At 41.5% G+C, this 11,247-nt stretch overlaps 1 protein-coding gene across 1 annotated transcript; it reads left to right on the top strand.

Annotated features, from left to right (window-relative positions):
- The first annotated feature begins 66 nt into the window (after positions 1–66).
- On the top strand, positions 67–11,129 carry VPS29 (VPS29 retromer complex component). Its single transcript, XM_066260620.1, has 4 exons — positions 67–141; positions 6,998–7,189; positions 10,144–10,379; positions 10,631–11,129. Exons 1-4 carry the CDS (start codon positions 139–141, stop codon positions 10,746–10,748), a joined length of 549 nt encoding a protein of 182 aa, XP_066116717.1. The 5' UTR covers positions 67–138; the 3' UTR covers positions 10,749–11,129.
- Positions 11,130–11,247: the final 118 nt, after the last annotated feature.

The raw sequence follows: 11,247 nt of genomic DNA on the forward strand, positions 1-11,247 counted from the left end.
AGCCTATGCGGGCCACCGTACAGCGATCCCCTGTCGAGGTCGCTTTTCATTGGTCGTGGGTAAGGTGGGCGGTTCGCCGAGGACACTAAGGAAGAGGGCGGCGGCGGCGGTGGTGACTGAGCGAAGCCCAGTGACAGGATGGTGAGGATGGCAGCTGCGGCGACCGAGTCCTGGCTCTCGGCCGGAGTGCTGCGTTGAAGGGAGCCTCTGGGCGTCCCCGGGCGAGGGTTTGGGTGATCCCGGAGGTCTGGGCGGGCTCAGCCTCGGCCCGGGCCTGAGGACGGCCCAGGGGGAGGAAAGGGACGTGAGGGAGCGGCCACTTCGGGGTACAGTCGGCTCTGGCCTGGCACCCCCGCCCCAGGGGCCCGAGGACGTGTGAGGGGAAAGGGGGTCACTCTCAGCTGCCGGTCTTGTCCCGAGACCCGCACGCCCGAGCCGGGAAAAGCCTCGGCCTGTCCTTCCACCGTCCCCGAGAAAGGAGCACGGTTTCCAGACGTTTCCCCGCCTGCGTCTTCCGCCCGGAAAGCCGCTCCCGCTGGTTGGGGTGTGCGGGCTACTCCCCGCTCCCCGATGGGCGAAAGCTGGCTCCTCGGATGCAGAACGGGAAGTAGCGGGCGGGATCCCTGACCCGTTGTCGTGTGCCAGCAAGGGAGAGGAGACAAAACGATCTCTTTCGTCCCTGAAACGTGCAGCTGCCATTGCGCTGTGGTCCCAAAGGACTGCGTTTCTGACTCTTCGCATGGCTGGAACTACCTGTGCACTTAGGATGCTGCGACCCTTTAGAGGAGGAATGATTCCTGAACGGTCTGTGGACTCCTTGAAATTGGAAGATTTTGAAAATATGGACGTTTTTCTGGGTAAAGGGCCAGTGTTGGTGCTAGTGGAGCAGTTTGGGGAGCTTTGCTTGAAATCATCAGATTGCCCCAGCTTGCCTCCAGGCTGGCGCGTCCCCCGCTCGCCCCCAGTAGCTTGCTACGCCCGAGTCCTCCCGACAGAAAAACTCAGCTGCTCCTTGCGAGGGCTCAGAGCTACAACCAGTTTTCAGAGGTGCCCTTGACCCCCTAAAATGTGAAGAACCGTTTCAAAAGGAGCTCTGATTATCTTGGTGTTTGTGTTAATAAGGTGTAACTATGAAGGGACTTTTGTTTCTGATGGGTCCCTATTGCATTTTTAAGATGATCACGATTCAATGACAAGACATAGCCTTTGAGGTAACTTACAGACGTGACAAAGGTTTATGTTATGTGCTTCTCTACATAATGTAAACGGCTTTGATCTCATTTTTGATTTTTGCTTCTAAACAGACAGCAGTTTCGAGCAATTCATTTTACAGTAATTTTGAGATAAGTGATCCTTGGGAGAAGATGAAATTTCTTAGCACGTTTCTGAAGCGTTTTTGAGAGATGAATACATTTTTAGGGTAGTTGTACTGATACAGCACTTTTCATGTCAAATAGAAAGAACTGGGCAAAATTTAGCATTAGCCAATTATTTTATGATTGAAAGCATTCTATTTGGCAAAGATCGTAAACATTCAACACTCAGTAATATCCAGGAGGCTATACACAGCAAATTCAGGTGTGGGGAAGGTCCATTTTTATCTGGAGGAATATGTTTTTCTCATTTTTAGTTGGTGACTTCATTAGTAATGACCCAATGACAGCATAATTTTACAATTAAAATTTTTAACATAGAATTAAAATTAATATATTTGAGGGGCATTTAGGCTATAAGAATCCAAAATATGTTAGCTTTCATTTAAGTTATGACTGATGAACTTTCCAGATTGTCTTATAAAATTCTAAACAAAACAGGAAGTGAAGGGATGAGAATCAATGTGGAAAATAAGATTAGGAAAAGAAAAAGTTAAGGCAAATTTTAAAAAAAGTGTGTGTGCATGCGTGTATGTGTCACATTTAAAATATAGCAATTGGTTCCTTTGGTATTTTGAGCAAAGCTGATTTTTAACATTTTCTTTCATAATACTCAGAAATCATTAACAATTGTTTTGGTTGCATTTCATTTGATATGAGTGGGGTTTTTTGTTCTTTTTTTTAGTTTGTTTCTTTTTGTTGCTTTCTTTTAACATTGGTCATGTTTCACCCTTTTTTTTCATCCCCGTCTGCAATCAACTTCTTCATTCCACTAAGGCTGGGCACAGAGTAAGTTTCTTCTCTAGCTCCTCCTAATAATGGTGGTTGGGTATCTGAGTACTGGGATCTTCACCCTTTTATAATCTATCAAATAGGAAGCAACCAAATTCCTATTCTTTGATTGGGTTGATTCTTTATTTGAATTTAACAAGACTGCCATTTCTAGGATCTTTTGCTTTCTTAAAAGACTTTGTAATCTATATCTAACCTGAACTGTCAAAGTGTGGAATTTGGGCAAGGACATTTCTCAAAATATGACATTTGGTATGTGATGCTTATTTCCTCTATAATTTTGTCACCTGCAGGAAATCAGAGTCCTAGTTAGGATCCTTACTAATTAGAAATAATTTCTGTGTGGTCGTTCATACAATTTTATCTTTAAAATGATGACAATCTGGGCACACTTGGGCATAATCCATAGTACATTGTAGAATTTAGGTTATCAATCATTATAAAATAATTAGTAAGACATGTACATTATGTCTTACTAATGTTCTTTCTAGTTCATTCAGATTGAACAGCTCATTCATTATTAGCTCCAAACATTTTCAATTTTAATTTTTGTTTGTTGCTTTTAGAGAGAAAGGAAGGAAGAGACAGAAACATCAATTTGTTTCTGTATATGCCCTTACCATGGATCAGAGCAACCTTTGCATATTAGGTCAAAGCTCTAACCAACTGAGCTATCTGGCCAGGGCTCCCCAAACATTTTCAACCCATTATAGACATACACCCTTTTATGGGTTTGAGATGTTTGTTTGTTTTTAATATAGAAGTCTACTTTTTACCTTTTTCTCAAATGCCAGCTTCCCATATTAGCAACATTTTTTTTTCCACAGAGACAGAGAGAGAGTCACAGAGAGGGATAGATAGGGACAAACAGACAGGAAGGGAGAGAGACGAAAAGCATCAATCATCAGTTTTTCATTGTGACACTGTAGTTCAAGGGTCGGGAACCTATGGCTCACAAGCCAGATGTGGCTCTTTTGATGGCTGCATCTGGCTCGCAGACAAATCTTTAATAAAAAAATAATAACGTTAAAAATATAAAATATTCTCATGTATTACAATCCATTTCCTAAAACCGCTCATGTTCATGGTTGCAGGTGGCTGGAGCCAATCACAGCTGTCCTCCGAGACAACACCAAATTTTTATTGGATAATGCCTAACGTACATGGGTCGTTGTATGGCTCTCACGAAATTACATTTTAAAATATGTGGCGTTCATGGCTCTCTCAGCCAAAAAGGTTCCCGACCCCTGCCTTTGTTGTTCATTGATTGCTTTCTCATATGTGCCTTGACCGCGGGCCTTCAGCAGACCGAGTAACCCCTTGCTTGAGCCAGCAACCTTGGGTCCAAGCTGGTGAGCTTTTGCTCAAACCAGATGAGCCCCCGCTCAGCTGGTGACCTCGGGGTCTGGAGCCTGGGTCCTCCACATCCCAGTCCGACACTCTATCCACTGTGCCACCGCCTGGTCAGGCTTAGCTACATATTCCAATTGATACCTGAAGGGATCCTTCTGCAAAGATGAAGATTGCTCTATCTCCTAGTATTTTGTTTTGATTACCAATGAAGGTGGAAACTTCATGGTGGTTTTTAGTTTTACAGATGTTTTATCCATCTGGATTGAAACAATATGTCATTGAACAAATACCAGCTGAATCTACTCTTTATAAAGAAGAAACTTATTCACAATTTCTTCTAAAGTGCACTAATTTTACTGCAGATACTCTGTATCCTGATAACAGTTCCTTTCCTATGTAATCATTCTGATCTTTGTTGCAAGATAAATCAAGCTTGTTTTAATAATTTTAATTTCACACATTTTGTTTTTGATTAATTTATGAAGTCAGTGGCGACAAAACTATTTTCTGTTTTATAATATTTTAGCTATTGTTTTCTTTGATAATAAAGAATAGTTATGCCTTTATAAAAAGCAGTTAAGGGCATGTACATTTATGGATGGGACGTCTGTGTGGGAAAACATGCTGTCATGAATGAAGATGCTTATGCTAATCAACATGAAGAAATTTATTATTGTCTTTTGGAGGGCAGATATTTTTAGGAGAACTTTTTTTATTTTTTTCCGGTGAGAAGAGGGGGCAAGGGGCAGACATACAGACTCCCCCATGCCCTTGACTGGGATCCACCTGGCATGCCCATCAGGGGCAATGCTCTACCCATCTGGGGCGTTGCTCTGCTGCAACCGTAGCCATTCTAGTGCCTGAAGCAGAGGTCACAGAGCCATCCTCAGCACCCTGGCCACCTTTGCTCCAGTGGAACCTCGGTTGCGGGAGGGGACGAGAGAGACAGGAAGGAGAGGGGGAAGGTTGGAGAGCAGATGGGCGCATCTCCTGTGTGCCCTGGCCAGGAATCGAACCCAGGACTTCCACAGGCCAGGCTGACACTCTACTGCTGAGTCAACCAGCCAGGGCCTACGTGGCCTTTTTTTTTTTTTTTTTTTTTTTTACAGAAACAGAGAGGGATAGATAGGGACAGACAGACAGGAACGGAGAGAGATAAGAAGCATCAGTCATCAGTTTTTCTTTTTTTTCTTTTTTTTTTTTTTTTTTCATTTTAGAGAGGAGGGGGAGAGGAGGGGGGAGGAGCAGGAAGCATCAACTCCCATATGTGCCTTGACCAGGCAAGCCAGGGTTTTGAACCGGCAACCTCGGTGTTTCCAGGTTGATGGTTTATCCACTGCGCCACCACAGGTCAGGTGCATCAGTTTTTCGTTGCAACACCTTAGTTCATTGATTACTTTCTCATATGTGCCTTGACTGTGGGCCTTCAGCAGACCCAGTAACCCCTTGCTCAAGCCAGCGACCTTGGGCCCAATCTGGTGAGCTTTGCTCAAACCAGATGAGCCGTTCTCAAGCTGGCGACCTTGGGGTCTCAAACCTGGGTCCTTGGCGTCCCAGTCCAATGCTCTTTCCACTGCGCCACCGCCTGGTCAGGCCTACGTGGACTTTTTGATGACATTCTGAATTAATGACTGAATTAATATTTATATGTAAAACTTTTTATATTAAAATTATACAGGATTAAGATCTTTATATTTTTTTATATGTAAGAACAGATTTTTTTTGTTATTGACACTATGTTGCAACTCTAAACCACTTGCTAAATTCATCTCTTATTTAGCTGATCTCTTCTTTTTTTTTTTTTTTTTACAGGGACAGAGAGAGAGTCAGATAGAGGGATAGACAGGGACAGACAGACAGGAACGGAGAGAGATGAGAAGCATCAATCATCAGTTTTTCGTTGCGACACCGTAGTTGTTCATTGATTGCTTTCTCATATATGCCATGACTGCGGGCCTTCAGCAGACTGAGTAACCCCCTGCTTGAGCCAGTGACCTTGGGTCCATGCTAGTGAGCTTTTTGCTTAAGCCAGATGAGCCCGCGTTCAAGCTGGCAACCCCAGGGTCACGAACCTGGGTCCTTCCGCATCCCAGTCCGACGCTCTATCCACTGAGCCACCGCCTGGTCAGGCCTGATCTCTTCTTTTTTAATGCTCTAATGCACATGAAAGATTGTGAAAATGTTATTTTACATTTGGAAACTAAACTGAGGGTACATCAGCAATTTAATCTATACAATGAAAATATGACAGGATTTCTAATGAAAGAGAAGATAACAAAGATTATAATTCAAAAGCACATGTTGCCTTATTGAAACTGTTTAAAACTTACACTGTTTTTATTCCTCTGTGAGGTGTAGCAAATAGTTTTAAGTAGCAAGTTTGTAAATTTTGGATACTGTTCCTCCAAATAGTGGTCAGTCTAGTAAACATAATTATAGAATTAACTTTTTTCTCTATCATTATGTTTTTAGCAATTTTTATTTAATGTTTCTGGAATCAGTAATGAGACTTTACATTATAATTGCAGAAATATGAGTGACCGTATCAGTCTTCAGAAATCCCATAGGGTCCAATAGTATATTTTAATTTTGCAATTTTGTTATTCATTGTAATTTCTGGATCCCTAAATGAATTACTTTAGAAAGCTTGACTTTTTTTTTTTTTTTTTGGTATTTTTCTGAAGTTGGAAACGGGAGGCAGTCAGACAGACTCCCACATGCACCTGACCGGGATCCACCCGGCATGCCCACCAGGGGGCGATGCTCTGCCCATCTGGGGCGCTGCTCTGTTGCATCCAGAGCCATTCTGGTGCCTGAGGCAAAGGCCATAGAGCAGCGGTTCTCAACCTGTGGGTTGCCACCCCAGCGGGGGTCGAACGACCAAAACACAGGGGTCACATAAAGCCATCGGAAAATACATATTTATTATACATTTTTAAATAAAATATGTATTTCCGATGGCCAGGTTCACAACCCACAGGTTGAGAACTGCTGCCATAGAGCCATCCTCAGTGCCCAGGCCAACTTTGCTCCAGTGGAGCCTTGGCTGCGGGAGGGGAAGAGAGAGACAGAGAGGAAGGAGAGGGGGAGGGGTAGAGAAGCAGATGGGCGCCTCTCCTGTTTGCCCTGGCGGGGAATCGAACCTGGGACTCCTGCACGCCAGGCTGACGCTCTACCACTGAGCCAACCGGCCAGGGCCTAGAAAGCTTGATTTTATTCTTGGTAAATAGACTGATCTATATAGTAGTATACCTGTTTGTGATCGAATTTTTAAAAATTGATTTGGAACAGGGTACGTTAACATGTGTGATATGTGTTTGTTTAAATGGTCATGATAAGGAACTGTATGAATAATTTCTGCTTTTTTGTGTTCTGGAATCTCTGATTATTTTAATTTAAAAGGGGAACTTTTAGAGGAGAGTATTTTGTTTTGACATCATGTTTAACATTACATCTTGTCTCACCTTGACACTTTAAAGTTGGTGTTGGTATTAGGAGACCTGCACATCCCCCACCGGTGCAACAGTTTGCCGGCTAAGTTCAAAAAACTGCTGGTACCAGGAAAGATTCAGCACATTCTCTGCACTGGAAATCTTTGCACCAAAGAGAGTTATGATTATCTCAAGACTCTGGCTGGTGATGTTCATATTGTAAGAGGAGACTTCGATGAGGTAATGTATTTCACTTTCCTACTCAGTATTTTCCTTTTCTTCGTTCTCACATATAAAATTTTATACTTTAGACCAGTTTCTCAACTGTTAAGGTTTCCTCCACCAAATATAAAATTATTACACAACCCCTTCCTGTCTGAAAATCACTGATTTTAGACTACTCAATAAACATATTAAACACTTGTTCTAATAACTAAATTGATATGGAGTGAAAGTGGTTTTGTCACTAATTTTTGTAGATCTGTCATTTAGTTTATTGACTTTTTGTCATGAACCTCTCACCACCACCACCTCTACTACTATGTTCCAAACACCATATCACTTTCTTGTATTCCTGATTCTACCTTTCCTCCCTCCACAGTTTGTTCTCCAAGTAGATATCAGAATGATTCTTTTTAGGTGAAGTAAGATCACATCACTAATCTGTTGAAAACTCTGCCATGACTCTCTGTTACAGGTTTAATTAACTATAAAGGGGCATCAGAAGTTTTGAGGAGGTCATAGAATTGTTTTGTATCTTGATTGTGGTGGTAACATGGCTACACATTTGTCAAAACCCCTTGAATTGTGCACTAAAAAGGAAAGTATGTAAATTACATCTCATTAAACCTGACTTTAAAAAAGAAAAAAATAAGAAGTTCTGGATTTCCAATTTTGCAAAATTAATTAATAATGAGATTTCAGGCAAATTACATTTTCTTTCTGGCCACAGTTTCCTTTTTTTTTTTTTTTTTTTTTTGCATTTTTCTGAAGCTGGAAACAGGGAGAGACAGTCAGACAGACTCCCGCATGCGCCCAACCAGGATCCACCCGGCACGCCCACCATGGGGCTACGCTCTGCCCACCAGGGGGCGATGCTCTGCCCATCCTGGGCGTCGCCATGTTGCGACCAGAGCCACTCTAGCGCCTGAGGCAGAGGCCACAGAGCCATCCCCAGCGCCCGGGCCATCTTTGCTCCAATGGAGCCTTGGCTGCGGGAGGGGAAGAGAGAGACAGAGAGGAAGGCACGGCGGAGGGGTGGAGAAGCAAATGGGCGCTTCTCCTGTGTGCCCTGGCCGGGAATTGATCCTTTTTTTTTTAAGTGAACCTGATCAGTTTTATTAGCTTTATTTACCATCATATAAATAACCAATACTTTCTCCCCTATTTCATGAACTGTTTACCATCTCAGCACTATCTTAAGTGTCAGAAATCACCCTGACCCCACCCTTGCTGATGTCCCAGAGTTGCCTAAGATCCAACCCTACAATCATAACCTCAGTCCTGTTTCATGACATTAAGTGTGTGTGCCCTGGTTGGTGGCTGTTTGGGTGTTTCTATGTAAATATGATTGGAATAAGTGATTTTTAAGACCCTTGCCAGAACTAACATAGCATGATTTGAAATAAATCTGAATCTAGTATGAAAAATTTATTTTGTATTTCTGGGAATATAAGCTTTTTCAAAAGTTATTTAACTTCATTGGTGTTTTTTAATGGGGCACCTTTATACCAAACTGAGTGACCATAGTATCTCTTTTTGTGTGTGTGTGTATTTTAAAAAGAGTTTGGGGAAACTAGAGGTGACATAGAGGTGAATGACACAGGGATGAGAACAGAAGGGCAAACTTCTTGTCAATAATTAGAATATAGATCTGGTTTGTTTAAAAAAAATTAGAGGTCTATTTGTATTATGCTAAAGACAGTTTCAGTAGCAAGAATTCACATTTTTGCTACAAATTTGCTAAATTCACAGACCTTGGAGCCATGCTACCAGGGTAGATCTTGGTTCAACCACTTATAACATGTGACCTTGGACAGGTTGGGTTTTTTTGTTTTGTTTTGTTTTGTTTTGTATTTTTCTGAAGCTGGAAACGGGGAGAGACAGTCAGACAGACTCCCGCATGCGCCCCACCAGGATTCACCCGGCACGCCCACCAGGGGCGACGCTCTGCCCACCAGGGGGCGATGCTCTGCCCCTCCTGGGGCGTCGCTCTGCTGCCACTCTAGTGCCTGGGGAAGAGGCCAAGGAGCCATCCCCAGCGCCCGGGCCATCTTTGCTCCAATGGAGCCTTGGCTGCGGGAGGGGAAGAGAGAGACAGAGAGAAAGGAGGGGGGGGTGGAGAAGCAAATGGGCGCTTCTCCTATGTGCCCTGGCCGGGAATCGAACCCGGGTCCCCCGCACGCCAGGCCGATGCTCTACCGCTGAGCCAGCCGGCCAGGGCCTGGACAGGTTTTTTAACCTCTCTATGCCTCAGTTTTTGTTGTTGTTTTTTTGGATTTTCTTTAATCCCTAAAATGGATGTCAGAATAGAATTTACCTCTTGGGATTGTTTTTAAATATATTAGGTAGGTTGATATTTATAAGGCCCTTAAAATTGTGCCTGGTTCATACAGGTACCATATGTTTTAACATGCATTATTTTAATGCATCTATATAACTTTTTTTTTAAGATTTTATTTCTTGAATTTGGAGAGAGGAGAGAGACAGAAAGAGGGGAAGAGCAGGAAGCATCAACTCAAAATAGTTGCTTGTCATATGTGCCTTGACCAGGCAAGCCCAGGGTTTTGAACTAGCGACCTCAGCATTCCAGGTCAATGCTTTATCCACTGTACCACCACAGGTCAGGCACATCTATATAATTATTAAACCCTGTGGTATAATTTAACACAGCTTACAGGTCAAATGCCTAGGATTTTTAGGTAGAGGAAACTAACAAATTTGGGAGAATAATTATTTCCTACATCATGCCCAAAATAATCCATATTCTATAAAAATAAGCACAGAAAGGGATTGCATGAAAAATTCCTGTTATGTTTTGAGCATAGTTGCAGACTTAGAGCTGAGAAGAAATCAAATATTTAATAAATGTGTTGGCTGTGGAGAAAAACATCCATATGAGATAGAATAAAAGCAGGTTTTTAAACATTAGTATCTCTAAAACATTTTTTTCTTATGTCTATTTCTTATTTTAGAATCTGAATTATCCAGAACAGAAAGTTGTGACTGTTGGGCAGTTCAAAATTGGTTTGATCCATGGACATCAAGTTATTCCATGGGGAGATATGGCCAGCTTGGCCCTGTTGCAGAGGCAGTTTGATGTGGACATTCTTATCTCAGGACACACACATAAATTTGAAGCATTTGAACATGAGAATAAATTCTACATTAACCCAGGTTCTGCCACTGGAGCATATAATGCCTTGGAAACGTGAGTAGTATGTAATTTGGAAACTTGGGAGTTTTATAAATTTAATAATTGCATGTGTGATTTTTCATAAAAGAGAAATGCAACCCTTTTAGATAATTATAGCCTTTTTGGCCATCTTCTTTTGGTGATTATTCTTTTTAATATGTAACAACCAGATTTCTCCTTGAATCCAAATTGTCATCTTAAATTGAAATTTATCGAAACGCAGCTTTTTAGTACAAAACAATGACATTATTTGTATTTTTTTCCAGAAACATTATTCCTTCATTTGTGTTGATGGATATCCAGGCTTCTACAGTTGTCACTTATGTGTATCAGCTAATTGGAGATGATGTGAAAGTAGAACGAATTGAATACAAAAAATCTTAAAACCAGGCCTGTCTTGATTGTTCTGTTTTTGTGTTGTTGTTTTTTTAATTCCTCTGTTCAAATCAAGTAATTAAACATTTAAGAGCCACAAAATTGTATCACTTTTCTACTTTGCAGTAAAATATATCATCTTCTGTTAATACAATGTTCTAAGTTTCTTGTAAACTATAAGAATTTATTTAGCTTAAGTATATAATTTCTATGAAAAAAATGTCCACCACACAGTAAATGCTCACATGTTAAGAAAAATTTATCCTTGTAAATATCTTCAAAGTTGGTATTTGGAGCTTTATTACAAAAGGTAGTGCACGAGGAAAAAGAATCTGGAATCTCTTGTATACATTTTTCTCTTCTCCAGAAATAAAGTTACCTTTCAATTTATACTTTTTGATAAACTGTTTTAATTTTTAAAAATCATAAAAATGAGAGACAAATGAAACTGTGGAAAAGTATTGAAGTGATCAGGTGGATGAGATGACCTTCCAGAGCTCTCTCTTTT

This window comes from Saccopteryx bilineata, chromosome 2 (assembly GCF_036850765.1).
Source record: "Saccopteryx bilineata isolate mSacBil1 chromosome 2, mSacBil1_pri_phased_curated, whole genome shotgun sequence".
In the NCBI taxonomy this organism is placed as follows: domain Eukaryota; kingdom Metazoa; phylum Chordata; class Mammalia; order Chiroptera; family Emballonuridae; genus Saccopteryx; species Saccopteryx bilineata.

Excerpts from the sequence above, each read along its gene's own strand:
- VPS29 (XM_066260620.1), top strand. Across the intron at positions 7,190-10,143 it reads TAAGAGGAGACTTCGATGAG|AATCTGAATTATCCAGAACA; the intron begins GTAATGTATTTC and ends TTCTTATTTTAG. Across the intron at positions 10,380-10,630 it reads GCATATAATGCCTTGGAAAC|AAACATTATTCCTTCATTTG; the intron begins GTGAGTAGTATG and ends ATTTTTTTCCAG.